We start from the raw sequence: 15059 nt of genomic DNA, 5'->3' as shown, positions 1-15059 counted from the left end.
GATGGTTGTGAGCCACCATATAGATGGTGAGAATTGAACTCAGAACCCCTGGAAGAGCAGACAGTGTTCTTAACCGCTGAGATCTTCCAATCTCTAAATAAAAATTTAAACTAGCATTGTTCTCACAACCAAGCGATGATTTTTTTTTTTTGGTCAACGCCCTTAAATTCAATCCTACCATTGGATTTTAAAATAGTTTTTCTAAAAAAAAAAAAAACACAACAAAAAAAACAAAACAAAATGAAACAAATTCTGATAGCCACAAAACAGTCTTCTCTATTTTTTCTAGATCTTTTTGATGTTTATCTTTTAGCTTTAGGTCTCTGATCCATTTTGAGCTCATTTTTCATATGCTTGTATGGTGTGCAGCGTGATGTCATAGGTAAACTGCCAGCTTTTTGTAAAAGACAGAAAGATTTGTCTGTTAGGGATTCTGGTAGAATTGCTGCCTATTTCCTATGTACAGAATCCCAGTGTACAGACTGATACCTTGACTATAACTGGCTTACAACGTAGTATTTTTTTTCTCCTTGATTTCCATTTGTCCTAGAACACTTCATTGAAAAGATTTTTAGTTTTCCACTGCACTATCTTGGCACCTCTGTTAAAAGACAGTTCTGAGAGTTGGTTCTTGACCCTTCATACCACACTATTCTCTATGGATTTCTTGAAATGTTGTAAATATCAGATCTTTGTGTCTCCAAGGAAACAGTTTTATCTTTTACTGTACACTACAAAACTTTTACCTATCTTTTTCTTGTCTGATTGAGGTTATCACACCCTCAAGTAAAATGCTGAGCAGTGTGGAAAAGCCGACATCTTTATCTTATTCCCGAGTTTCAGGAAAAGTCTTGATTCTCTCACCATGTGATATAATTCCATGTCAGTCACAGGCTTCTCGTAGATAATGTATATCAGGGTGAATATGGTTCCTTCAATTCCTTATTTATACAGTGTTTTAGCACTGTACATATATTTTTCCTAATATGAGAGCACCCCAGGATTCCACAGAGTGTGTTACTCTTAAAGACTATATATATATATATATATATATATATATATATATGTATATTCATATATATGCATATATGAATATATATGCATGAAATAACAACTGATGAAAAAGGAGTCCATGAATTTGGAGAAAAGTGGGAAATGTATTTGAGAGATGAAGTAGAAGGGAAAATGTTCTAATTATGTTATGATCTAAAACAAAAGAATGTATATGGGTAACAAGTATGGCTATACCTCTTCCTACCCACTTCGCCCTAGATTAAACATCACAAGGCAGAACGAAGTTCTAAACTTTGACTTTAAGAGAAATAATCAGAAGGAAATGCGTGTGAAGTTTAGACAGACAGAAGAACAATTAATTATGAAGAAAACAAAAGTCAAAGAAGTCTAGGGCCATTTACAGAAGTGGGAGACAGGTCTAAGTACGCAGCAGCTGCATGGGTTTATCCTTCAATGGTTGTCTCCACCAATAAATTGGAGACATCTAAAACAAGTAAGTCACGTTCATAGATAAACTGCCAGCTATTTGCAAAGGATTATTTGTCTATTGTGGATTCAAACTCTTGGGGATTTACAAAATTCCCAGACTACGGAGTGGTGACTTGGCTGTAGCTGGCTTGAACCATCGTTGAGGTTTTATGCTCGGCTTCTGATAATGGACCATCACAGTAGAAATAGCTTTGGGGCTATAATGGTTTTTACTAGGTTTCTCATAGGAAAATGCCAGAAACCGGGTGGTTTAAATGAGAAAAACAAAACAACAATAAAAAACAAATTTTCACCATTTTGAAATCTCAGATGAAGGAGTTGGCAGGTTTGCTTAATTCCAAAGTTTCCTTCTTCAGTTTGATAGAGGCAGTCTTCTTACTGTATCTGCACATCACCATGTCTACTCATACCTAGAGTTCCAAGATGCCTGGGTATCCCGTTTTTAACAAATACCAGTTAGACTGAGCTATAGCCCCCTGCTTATGTTCTCAGTATCAACATAAGTCCTCAATAAAGTTACATAGGTGGCACCAGGGGATAGAATTTCAACTTACAAATTTGGGAAAGACAAAATCCAGTCTGTAATAGGGGCTAACTGGAAGTAGGCAAAAGTACAAACAGAGTTTAGAAGATGGCAAACCTAACAAAATATTCAAGTGTGATTTGGGGGCTTTTAAGGTCTATTCTGCGTGTGTAATCCACGATACAGGCTGAGACTTCCCAGAAACTCACGGCTATGGTTTGAGGACACGTCTGTTAGCATTGCAGTAGGCAAACACAAGTGGACACACAGCACGAGGTGGGGATTGGGACATAGGGATACACCAGATGTGGAGAAATGGCTGTTTGAGGGAAGTTTCTTGAATTGTACCTTGTTTAATTCTTCAATGGAACTGTGAAAGAACGTCACTTTTCTATTGTACAGCAGAATTAGGAGACTTCCATGAAGAAATGGTTAGGAAGCATCTGGTGCAAACCCAGTACTTGCCAAGCCAAGCCTGTTTAGAGAGCAAGATCATGCAATTTCACCAGCAGCACATGTAAGTACTATCTCTGGGCCGCCTGCTTCCCAATGGAGGACACTAAAGTTAGGGCCGATGACTTAAAAGCAAGCCTTTAAGTCTCAGAAGCTCCTTGTGGGGCCTCTCATATATTTGGCTCATTAATCCTTTCCCACTGCAGAGGCCGGAGCCCAGCGGAATCAGACATTCTGCTACTGGACATAGCAAGGAAGCTGGATATGTATGGCATCAGACCGCAGCCCGCCAGTGACGGTGAAGGGATGCAGATTCACCTGGCTGTTGCTCACATGGGAGTACTGGTGTTAAGGGTAACAATGCTTTCCTTGCCTGCCCTTCCATGTGCTGGGGGTGGTTAGTGTGACTTCAGCTTGAATACAGGTTCCCCAGATAAGGCGTTGCCTTATCACCAACCAGAAGGGAAGTTAGTGGTAGTTGCAAACTCTGTGCATAAACCCTCTTCCCACAACGTGCTTGCCTCTGTGTGCAGTCAGTAATGTTCTGCCTGGATTTTGAGGCCATGACACTTTGAGTCAGGCCAGCAGGGTGAAGTGATAAAGAAGCTCTTAGAGACTGTAGATTTGGATATCCAAAAACCACAGGTTCTAGTACTTTGCAGATTGCTAAAAGTCACCTACAGTGATGCAAACTATGATCTGCCCTCACTCATTATCTTTACATTAGAAGTGACTAGTGCCAGCTGGTGGGGAATTAATGCTGAATCCTGCCAGCAACCCTGCCAGCAACTGTTGCTGGTTACCAGATCAGTGTTTTCCCGGGAGTTTGTATTTCAAGGTAGAAATCAACTTGAGGTCCCACTGTCTTCTATCACCATTCTTCCCCCAGTTCCTCTAAGCAATTCTGATTTTCCTGGTCTGCTTAAATAAATACCGTTTAGAGGAACTAGAAACTGAGTGGGCTGTCATCAGAATATCATAGGTGTGTGCTATCATCGGTGAAGTTTGGTGATGGAGAAGGCATTTGGAGCACGGGGAGAAGCAACCACAGGAATGAAGGTATAGATTGAGACCAAAGTTTGGACTAATGAGAAGTAGAAGAGATAGCTACATGTTGAACAGCGAAACCCAAGCCAGATTCGATGATATGTCTAGAGGGGAGCTAATAAAGGTGTTTGGGTAAATGAGGCAGCAGAATAAATGGACATTTCCTTTTCAGCACTTACATGTGAAAACAGACAGGGGTGAGATTTGAGAAGTCAATGTAACAATCCATTCTATTACAGTCTCACTAGATTGGCTTAAAAGTCTCCACGAAGCTCCTTCTTGCTTATATTCTGGAGGAACTGCACTGCTTGAGGGCAGCCTCTGCTTACTTTCCTAGGATCTCTCTGGGTAAGGGAGAGCCTTGGATGATCTTTGTGAAGAGTATTTCCCATCATACCTCTACTATGGCACAACCTGCTGACATATTCTGAAACTGACTATGTTCCTTATAGGGAAACACAAAGATTAATACTTTCAACTGGGCTAAGATTCGCAAGCTGAGTTTTAAGAGAAAGCATTTTCTCATCAAACTTCATGCTAATATTTTGGTGAGTACATTTCTAATAAGTGGTATTTCTGTTCAATCAGAATTTTGTAATTGCTCTGGAATTGGTTTGAATACAAGTGTTGAAAGGTGCCTGGCCCCCAGGGTTGATGGGACCCCTCTTTGTCCTCCATATAAACTGAGGAGATGTTAAATGATATTTAACTAAAGGCAAAACACTATGGCATCTGATTTGCACTTCAGAATAAATGATACTATAGGAAAATGAGGTAGCTAGGCTGAAAGGCAAGTCTCAGTGGATATCATTTTGTGAGGAATCTAATGAGTCAAATGGGGTCACCAGATCTAGGATTAGGGAAATGATTATTTGATGGTCTCTTCTTTATTTTAAAAAGTATCGCCACTCACTTCCCTTAAGTGGAAACTACTGGCCATCACCTTGTGTGTAGGCTGAGCAGAATACAATAAGTGAGTGTTCATATAAATAAGATAAGGGATTCTTTGGTGACTTTCCACTGCACATGGTTAGAAAAAATGTGTTAGAAAAGATGTTTTAATGACTAACCATGAAGGGGAAAAATACAGTTGCATTAATAATTGAACGTATAGAAGATCCAATTTGGATTCCATTGCCTGGATCTTAGTAGTATGCAAACATGTTCATTTGAATCATTCATGGGACCAGATCTAGTGTAAGCCTTGTGGAGAGCCTCAGGGGCTATATGTAGGAACCTGGAAATGGGTGAGAGAAGGAGCAGTCAGCTCAGAGTCCTGGTAGGGCTGTTGAAAAGTAGGCTAGGAACATGCCACAGAGCCTTGGGCCAACGAGGGCACGGGGTGACTCAGGGTGGGGAAAGCTTGTACTTTAGAACTGGAAATCCAAATTCCCTTAGGACACATTAAAATGGGGACTATGCCAAGAAGGAAAAACAACGCACTGTAGAATAAGAGCATATAGAGGAGGGTGTTTCTACCTGGGACACTGAAAAGACTTGTGTGCGTGCAATCATCCTTTCAGAGGAAAAAGAAATCTCTCCCTTTCCTTTCCTGTTCATTATTTATAATTTCTTCCCCTGCTGGAAAAAAGCCCTTTGATGGCCATTTTAGCCTAACTTACAACTTCATAAAAAGCTTCTGGAAGCAAAGAGGCAAGGCAGAAAAACATGTAAGATGAAGGGAGGCTTGCATGTGATTGGAGGCTGTGTTGAGCTTCTAAAGGTTGCCGATCATTTAGTTTCAGTGACCGTGGAGCCCATGGGGAGCTAAATGGAAAATCAGGTGCTGCATGGGGTTACTGGACTGACTGTTTAGAAGGCATTGAGATCAGAAGGTCTTTGGTATTCTTGCAGGATGTTATGCTTGATAGAAAATCATTTTTACAGGTGCTGTGCAAAGACACTTTGGAGTTCACCATGGCCAGCCGAGATGCATGCAAGGCTTTCTGGAAGACTTGTGTGGAGTACCATGCTTTCTTCAGGCTTTCTGAAGAGCCCAAATCAAAGCCCAAAACACTACTCTGCAGTAAGGGTTCCAGTTTCCGATACAGGTAATTATACATCACATGTAGGAAGACCATGCACACTGCTTCTTGTCAATAACATGGGAATCAGTGGGAGGAGTCTGAATTCTAGGAGCAATAAAGAATCCATTTAATTCAGTTGAAAGATTATAAATATTCCTTCTTGTTCACTTTTGGTATATTGCATTAAGTTGGTATTTACTAACCGAAGGGGTTGTTGGATCAGAATCACAGCGAGAATATAGGGTAGCAAAGAGAGTTTGAAAAAAAAATGTATTCGAGAAATTTCCTGGCTTCCTTAAAGGCAGTTCATATGCAGGTGATGGAAGGAAAGCTCAAGAGCCCAAATTAATGACATTTAGGGAAAAGATAGAGTGATAAAACACTGGAGGGGAAGGAGGGATTAAAAAGATGGAGCAATCCTGCTCTAGACGCTTCTCAATAGTGCTCACATGGTAGAGGAATTGAAGTGAGGTAGAATTTAAATCTTGTTCCTATTTGAACTAACCTCAAAATCCATGAAAGAAGCTTACAAAACTCTAGTGAATACAAAAATAATTCTAATCAAATGGTTCCACTTAAGGGACTTTTCAGACTGTGGAAACTTGCCCAAGCAAGAATAGATATTTGAAAAAAAAATCACACACACGTATTTTTGGTGGAATGTTTCCAACATGTACTCTACAAATCCCTATCTTCTCTAATAGATGATACTGAGCATACTTTGCTCTTTCCTACTGACCTGAATTCTTGTAAACACCCCCATTATCCTTTGCAGGCAGCTGCAGTGAAGCAATGGACTGAGAGTACAGGAGGCATGTCAGCCCTTGAACTTTTTAAGTGGCCCAGACTTTGGGAATTTTATTATTATTGCAATTTCTTTTCTGCCTTTTGTGTTTCTCCCAATGGTGAGCTCAATTCCTTTACAGGTATAAACCTCACTGCAGCCATCTTTCCCTACTGTTTAGTTAGCTGCTTTGCATCTACCTTGGGTTGGGAATCCAAATAAGCAGCCTCATTAGAATGAGCATATAAATAAGAGTCTGTGGTGTTTTAGGTTTTTTTTTTAAGCCTAGGATTTGAATAGTGGAAGTTTTCTACTCTTGGTGTCCACATAAGTAGGTTTAGATAGCATCAATATGATAGGGTGCCACAATGAATGACACTCATCCAGAAACTTGAGGCTTTCAACCAAGGTGAGGCTTTGAGGTCTTAGGAGCATATAGGCCTATGATGGAATTAATGATTTTTGTCTCTTCTTTATGATAGTGGAAGAACTCAAAGACAACTTTTGGAATATGGGAAAAAGGGGAGATTAAAGAGCCTGCCATTTGAAAGGTGAATACTTTTCCTCCTTCCTTCTCATGCCGATTGGAAGTTGAATTTAGAGATTTCTATGAATTCTCTAATTTGCATAATGAGCATTTCAACCACTTCTCTGTTCTGGGGATTACAGGAAACAATACCCATCTCAATATCATGAACGGCAGTGCAGATCATCACCAGACATTCTCTCTGATGTGTCAAAACAAGTAAGGTTTCTGAAAAGCCCTACTTCTTTAGATAAGTATAAGTCTTCTAGTCTTCAAATGCTTCCAAATCTTTATTTTGCCAGAACCTTCCAGTGTGTCTCAAGGTCACTCCATGTGAGGTTAGCCTCTTGGAGAGGGCTTTTGGCACAGTCATTCCCGTTAATGGACTATTTAGTAAACTGCAACTAATGTGTACTATGTACCATGGAAACCCCTGGTGTACCTCCAAATTGCAATCTGTACTGGTAACACTGCGAAAGAAAATCAGATACCAATACATCTCTTTGGCTTCTTTAGTAGAGGCTTAAAAACGGCTGTGTGGCGTAGTTGCTTAGCTGTGTAGCGTGATGTCAGGATACTCTATTGTGCCCAGCACTGTAAGATATGGATACATTTGAGACTTTGATCAGAAAACTTGTTGATCACTTTTCTTTGGCACTCTCTACAAAAGTGTAGGTGTAGGTGTCATAAATTCTTATGCCTTCACTCAAATCAGATGATTTTTATCCAAAAGGTATCAGAGATAAAACAGCAAAAGGGACCATCTAGATTATGAACCTCTGGGGCCATTAACAGCTTTCCTTTCTACCTTTTTAATGGGGAATATGGAGGAATCAGAGTAGGAATCTTAGACTGTGGTGCTCAAGGTCCATACAGGCAGTCTGAGGAAGACAGGGGCAGGGTTACTACTTCATTGATAGAGCTACCGAACTGAACTGCCTGAAATACAATGGTACATGAAGGACACATAAAATATGGAGTGTAGAAATGGGATGTCATTGAGAATGACGAATGCTGCAAGTACTTTCTAACATACGGTTTGGGATAGGGTATAAGTCACATTACCCTTTCAATACACCTATTTCTCAGCTGTGGAATAGATCTAAATCACTTTCTGGAATCAGCCTTTCATCATAGGAGATTAACTTTCAGACCCTCCCCAAGTCCAGCTAAATAGCATTTTTTCATCTGACATCAATGTGTCTTCTTTTTCAAGGTGGAAGATCTGAGACTTACGTATGGCAGCAGTTACTACCGAAATGTGAATGGGGTGCACGCATCTGAGCCTATGCTAGACGGTAGGAGGAGGAACTCTGCAGTTGAAGTGACATTTGCAGCTGAGCTGGAGCATTCCAAACCAGAGGCAGAGGCCGCATCGCTCCATCCGTCCCAAAGCAGTTCCTCTTTCACCTTTATTTATGCAGATCCTGTCTTTAATACTGACCCTGAGCCCATAGATTTCTTTGAGGAGCGGAGTCCTCTTAGCTCCTTCCAAACAAACTCCAAGTTTGTGGATGGTCACACAAGCAAAGTGAGCCCAGCGAGGCAGCTAACATACACTGATGTGCCCTATATTCCTTGTACTAGTCAGAAGGTTGATATCATGCCTCCCCAAGTCTTTTTTTATGTGGATAAGCCACCCCAGGTACCCAGGCGGTCTCTGATGATGGCAGAGGAAAGTATGAGACCAGACAGCTATGTAGATCCCAGTGCAATAAAGCCAGCCAAAAGGAGCCCAAGGAATATGAGGATAAAAAGCTTACAGCAAGACCTTCAAGAACTCCAAGAAGCTATGGCTAGAACTAGTGGTAGAAGCAATATCAATGTAGAGCCAGAGGAGGAAGATCCACATTTAGATGATGCATTTGCATATAACCTTCAAGAGCAAACTCCTAAACGATCTCAAAGCCAATCAGACATGAAAACTATCCGTTTTCCTTTTGGATCAGAATTTAGACCTTTAGGGCCATGTCCTGCTCTGACTCGTAAAACCGATCTGTTTACATGTACGTTTGCAGAGCAGGAGTTCCCAACAGTTCTAATGGATCAGAGCTCAGCTGAAAGGTATGTAGCTAGTGAGTCCAGTGATTCAGAATCAGAAATTCTTAAAACAGACTACTATTCTTTGTATGGCAAAGGAACAAAGTCACCCAGGGCCCGCATCCGCTTGTCTTCTGGTAGTCTACAGCTAGAGGAAGAGGATGAAGCTATTTCTTTTGGCACACCAGGTGCTGAAGATAGGACTTTGCTAAAGCCATGCAATTATTTCTTAGCTTAAAAGAGTGACTCTGAGTGGTCCTGGTCCAGTTCTATGTTACCACCTTAGCTAAGACATAAGAAGTCATTTTGATTCGTCTTCTCCTTAGTCATCTTAATTGATGGAAAGATGGTGTGGAAGATTGTGGTAAGATGCTGTCTCTTTCCAGGAGCTTCTTTCTTTCATTTCCTCCAAAAAGACACTGGAACATGCCTTCTTCTCCCCAGCACTATGGTAGTGCAAGGGCAGTATATGTCATACCATTATACATTTTCTTGAGCACACATTATCCATGAAGATCCATTCTTCAATGGTGAAGAATGATGGTGGGGATTGCAGCATGGAACTGGCTTCTAAAACCACCTTGTGATTTAGTATGGTGACTATGTTGGTTATTTTTGTGATTAGGTAACATTAAACAATGGTTTCTCTCTCCATGACTTGTTTGGGACCCAGTGAACATTCTTGTTATATACTAAGATTGTCAATTTTTTTTAAACATATGCATAGGTGAGTGACATAGATCCTCTCAGCAAATTCATGGATTAGGCCCGTTTTTCAAGCGAAATGTGTGCCTGATGAGGATATTACGGTGTTTGATGTCTAATTTCTCTTAATTACTTATTATATAAGGTATGATCAATGTTAACAGGCAAGCTTGTTTATTAATTTCTCCTACCAGAATTTATTTTTGCCATAACTTTGTTGCATGCATGCAGTAAGGATATAAGGTGTAATTTTAATAAAGAGTAGTGGAAAATCCACTGAAACAGAAGTAATAAGTATGGCCTTGTTTTTACTTTAACAAAATTCAGAGGTAGTTGGTCCTGGCCTATATCTAACAAGACAGAACATGGAAAAAGGACAGAGTCAAGGGGAAAAGAAGGTGTGGCCAGGGATGAAGAAGTAGAAATAGGCATGGTATGAAATGGTATGAAAATCAGCAGCATGGACATCAGGCTCAGACAGAGAACCAAAATTCTGTTGTGTAGGGTTATTGTTTTCGATTTTTACAAGGAGCTAAGGCTGGGCTCCAACTCGTGATCCTCTTGCCTTAGCCTTCTATGTGCTGGGGATCCTGGTGATGAACCACAGTGTTAAACTCAATTTGAGTCCTTTAAGAAATGTTATGTCCATGAATATTTAACTGAATGCACATACAGACACCATGTGCATGCCTGCTGCCCGTAGAAGCCAGAAGATGGGGTGGGATCCCCTGGAATGGGAGATAACAGAAAGTTGTGGACTGCCATGTTGACATTGGGAACCCAACCTACGTCTTCGGCTGATAGGGCTAGTGATCTGAAGAACTGAGCAATCTCTTAGCACTCAAAATTCCACTCTTGACCCATGAAATATTTGTCTATCAGTCCTCCTGGAATTGAAGAACCTATTTTCAAGACCATGTTAAGTGTAAATGTCAAAGAAGTGAAGTGATTACATAAACAAGCAATTTTATGTGTGATTTGATAAGAAAAAGTAGATTATACAATTCTTTTGTCTCTACATCAGTAAACAAATGTTTATTCCACATCTTTTTTCTGTTCCTGGACACCAATTCATTAAGACACAAGTATAGAGTAGTTATTTCAAGCTAGGACTATACTGAAGCTTGACTACTTACACATAATTTCTATAGGTTCTTACTTTCTGTTTTAAAAAGTTACCTATAATCTTTTCCCCAGGAGAAACTCAAAATCTTGTGTGTTATATGCTACTTCTCATCTCATTTTCATTTGAAAACTTTTGCTAAATGTATATTTTCCATAAGAACTATGAAGTTCAAATATGTACATGAACTTTTATTAAAATAGTAATTAGGGGTATCATTAAATTAACTGTCTGAAGAGAGTTTTAAAAGTACTATTAATAGTTTTGTTAGGGTATGAGGAAGAAATCAGGATACATGTCTTCAGCTATAAATAGAGCCAGTTCTATGTAACTTTTAGTTTCAATGGAAGCCTGGGTAATGTTCTGATAATCCAAAAAGAACTATTTTAGGCTAATTAGAATAATATATCAGACCCACCCTCAAGAAAACAAACATCGAGGATCATAAGATTTAAATATTTATTTTTAAAATCCCCCAAACACTGACATATACTTTACCTAGAAACAGGTCTACAGAACTGACACTATAATGAGAAAGCGATACCAGTTGTATTCGGGATGCAGTTGTGGGGTAAGGCTTTCCATAATCAATTTATGAACTTGTTTTATTTTCACAAAAATATGAATGTCACCCATTATTCAAGCCACACAATTATTTGTACAGCACTATGAAGAACAAACTGCAATTGAGTTTCAGTTACTACATGGATGAAAAAACTAACCAAGTCATTACTTCAAGGTACAGGCAACTGAAAACAACAGTTAGAGGATAGGCACCAATGAAAAGAATTTTCTTGGCATATGCGATGTCCTGCCTTTAAAATATTTGTATTTCTTTTTTAAAAGAAGGTATGTAATTGACATTGCAATTAAAAACTGCATTAGCTACTCATACAACATTTTTCTTTTTTCACATTTGGCAGTTGCTCAGACATTTTCAAATGGTTTGTGCTGAAATCAAATGTGAAGGTACAAACATTAACATCTTAACTGTCAAAATTAATCAGTACCAACAATTCTACAGCTACAAAACTATAGCCCTAGTTCAGCACTTAGGCAAACATCATATATATTATTTTTTTAGCCATATATATGGCTAAAAAAGGCCATTACTCACTGAACAGTACCATAAATAGAGCTGAAAATTAACTGCATAGTCTATCTTACTATTGTATGACGAGAAATGATCCTGCCCTATGGTTTTCATATGAGCTGGACAATGTTCGTTTAAATACCCCTTCAGAATTGAACACACTATACGTATGTGTGGATAATTACAAAGAAAAATGTATAAATAGTTTCTATGAAAATGCATTACCATGACAAAAATGCTGGTATAAAGTTATGCTCATACCTATTGATCAGGTATTTAATCACAAGACAAAAAGTTGTTAAAAGTTTGCTAAATTCAAGCATATAATATGTGATTTGAGCTGAAGATTTAAAGACTGAAGCCAGAATAACTCCACCATTCTAACAAAACCCCCCATTCTTGGCTAAATGAGATTACTTTAACGTCTAACCATGTTAAATACGGCTGAATTGCTTTTTCCATTTGAAAGAGAAGATAGATACACCAAGAGGTATGTCTGCTGCTACATGTTGCATGGGAAATGCTTCACACACAAGGTTCTCCAAGTGCTAGACATGGAACTGCCTGAATTCAGAACAACTTGCTAGGAAAATGAATACTTTTCTAGGTGTTTTTTTCCCCCAAGAGCTTCTTAAAAAACACTTGTTTTAAGAAGGTATTACGTATTTCTACCTCACTACAAATTGTCATTTTTAGTGGGGGGGGGGAGAATGCATTTTGAAGTTTGATAATTTACAAACATTTAATAATTAGGATGACGTTGAAAGACCTGTATGTTTATGAGTGTACAGTTAACTAAATTCCATACCAAACAGTATTCGTTCCAAGAACATAAGAAATAACGGTACCTAAAATAAAAAAACAAAAAAAAAACAAAAAAAATCAAAAAACAAAAACACTGTATCTCAACATTTACTACAATACAGGCAAAACTATAGTATTAAAATTATTCCATACAAAATAATCTCTTTAAAATACAAAATGATAGCCACCATCACAAAATAGTTGAATAGCTTCCTCTAAATCTTCAATGTGGCAAAGATCCAAAAGGCACATGGAGCTCATGAGTTAAGCATTATTAAGGTTGACATAGCTTTGGTGGGTTTCTCCTGGTCCACATGAAACAGAAGCCAAAAGAATGACAACAAATTTCTTAAGGGGATTCATCCGCAGAACACCTACAAAACATAAACAAGTATAGCTCAATGTATAATTATAAAAGTCATCTATATTTCTTACTCATGAACTGTACAATGAATGAAGCCAAATTATTTCCATTGAATCTTCCATAGATGTGTTAAAAGATGTAAAAGAATGATCAAAAATTCTGTTTGATTTCACAACTTGCAATGGATTTGTTTGCAAATAAGAAAAGAACTGGGGGATTTTAAGCATGGTTTAGCTCTAGAGTCCCAAGTAGGCTTTACTGGATGGAAAGATAATTAAGGGGGATTTTATAGGTCACGTATTTAGTTTCACCTTGAGCTTAGTTGGCTAAGGAAATCAAAAGATGGGACGAGAAGAGATATAATGGGTTTAAAGCTAAAATCTGTACAACTATGCTTGAACTTGCTAAAGTTAATGACTACGACTGCATGCATACAAAAGTGTTGTTTAAGGAAAGAAATTTCAAATCAACTGTAAGAACTTGGTGAGCCAAATCAAAGTACTAGGAGATGAGACAGAAACTAAGTGCAATCAAATGGCTCTATTACTCCCTCGACTGTTTTCTCCAAATTTTTTAATAGGCATTTCAGAAGGGATCAAATGGAGAAAATTTGCTACTGGCAACAATCAAAACAGTGGTGTTTCTGTAAAAGCTAAGAGGACTGTCATTGCTTTAAAATCTTTGCTAATGCTAAACTTACTACCATGTCAAAGATGGTCAAAAATGATCTCTGCATTCCTCAAATTTCCTTTAACCTATTATTATAGATGTTTGTACTATTCTATAATAAGGGACCTGTATTAATCCAGAAAGTTACAGATAATGAAGCCTACTGTCTCATATTCTTTAATAATCACTCCTCGGATGTGCATGGTACTTCCTGAAGAAATATAACAACTAATAAACAATCAGCTTATATAAATCTAAAAAAAAGGAGTGGAAACCTGTAATGTTACATGTACTCGAATAAGAACGTAGTCAGTGACATTTTCTGTCTTTTCATCCTAACATGGAAAGATAGGGCAAAACCTGGGCTGTCTGGTTCAGTAGAAATGTACCTTCCCATAGCTCAATAAAATCATTCCAAAAGCTAACACTGGGTTGGGCAGATGGCTCAGTGGGAAAATCCTTGAAGTACAAGCACAAGGGTCTGAATTCAGATCTCGAGCACCAGTGTTCTGGTCAGGTGTGACTGAGTCCACAGAACTTCAGCACTGGAGGGCAGAGAAGAATGTTCTCGGAATCATTAAACAGGGCAGGCTTCAGGTTCAATGAGAGGCCTTGCCTCAAAATATAAGGTGGGAGGAAGTAGAGGAACAATTCCAAGGTTGACATCCTTTCAACCCAGGCCCATGTGGGAGATAACTCACCCATGTAAATAACTAACTCTCTCTTTGTCTGTGTCTCTCTGTCTCTCTGTCCCGCCCCCCTCAAAGCAGATGTTTACGTTTGGCAAGAAACAATTCTGTTTTCAAGCATACAACTATTAAAACATGATCTTGCAGGAAAAACGTAGGAAATGGCTACATAAAAGTGACTTTATTACATCAGAAACTCACATCTAAAATGCCAACAGAAGTTTGAAAATGACCCTTCAAACTTACTTTTGAAATTTTTCGATTAGTTTCTTCACCATTTTATCTGTGATGCCAGGACAGGCAGCTTCGGCCACAGCAATACTTTTCTCAAGTTCTTCAATTGCCTGGTTTCGGCTTGCATTGTTCTCATCCTGCTGTTTAAGCTGAAAGAGAGTGATGGCTCTAACATTGAAAATACCCTGCCACCTGAGAGAGATAGTGGATACTAAATAACCCACACTTACTTCAGCAAATGCAGGTGTGATTATCATAGACAAACAGCTCAGGGTTTGCACAAGATCTTGCTCCTTTGAAGAAAGAATACAGATTATACATACGAAATTAAAATAATCCTTCATGGCTTCCCTGAGTTACGTGATAACAAATGTGAATCAATTTGAATTCCTCCTTCAAAAGACAGAAGATAAAGCCGGTCCCTATGTTTTCTTTCTGTCACAAACTGTCATCCATCAGGGTAAGTCCCCAAACG

The 15059-nt window shown here is 38.8% G+C and overlaps 2 protein-coding genes across 4 annotated transcripts in view; one reads left to right on the top strand and one right to left on the bottom strand.

Moving 5' to 3' along the window:
* The window catches only part of Frmd7 (FERM domain containing 7), a 46907-nt gene extending 37008 nt beyond the window's left edge, over positions 1 to 9899 (top strand). Inside the window, exons 6-12 of the mRNA XM_017602404.3 lie at positions 2429 to 2543; positions 2686 to 2833; positions 3979 to 4074; positions 5414 to 5577; positions 6820 to 6888; positions 7007 to 7082; positions 8080 to 9899. Coding sequence (XP_017457893.2) covers positions 2429 to 2543; positions 2686 to 2833; positions 3979 to 4074; positions 5414 to 5577; positions 6820 to 6888; positions 7007 to 7082; positions 8080 to 9141 — 1730 coding nt within the window. The 3' untranslated portion in view covers positions 9142 to 9899. The remainder of the gene's footprint in view (positions 1 to 2428; positions 2544 to 2685; positions 2834 to 3978; positions 4075 to 5413; positions 5578 to 6819; positions 6889 to 7006; positions 7083 to 8079) is intronic.
* Positions 9900 to 11176: 1277 nt separating this feature from the next.
* Positions 11177 to 15059, bottom strand: part of Stk26 (serine/threonine kinase 26) — a 64819-nt gene continuing 60936 nt past the window's right edge. For all 3 annotated transcript variants that reach the window (XM_063280092.1, XM_063280093.1, NM_001191736.2), the window contains 3 exons: positions 14815 to 14877; positions 14597 to 14733; positions 11177 to 13002 (listed from right to left, as the gene is read on the bottom strand). In XM_063280092.1, coding sequence (XP_063136162.1) covers positions 12978 to 13002; positions 14597 to 14733; positions 14815 to 14877 — 225 coding nt within the window. In that variant the 3' untranslated portion in view covers positions 11177 to 12977. The remainder of the gene's footprint in view (positions 13003 to 14596; positions 14734 to 14814; positions 14878 to 15059) is intronic.

This window comes from Rattus norvegicus, chromosome X, assembly GCF_036323735.1.
Source record: "Rattus norvegicus strain BN/NHsdMcwi chromosome X, GRCr8, whole genome shotgun sequence".
In the NCBI taxonomy this organism is placed as follows: Eukaryota; Metazoa; Chordata; class Mammalia; order Rodentia; family Muridae; genus Rattus; species Rattus norvegicus.
The sequence above is the reverse complement of the archived record's forward strand: the minus strand, read 5'-3'. Positions and strand labels throughout refer to the sequence as shown.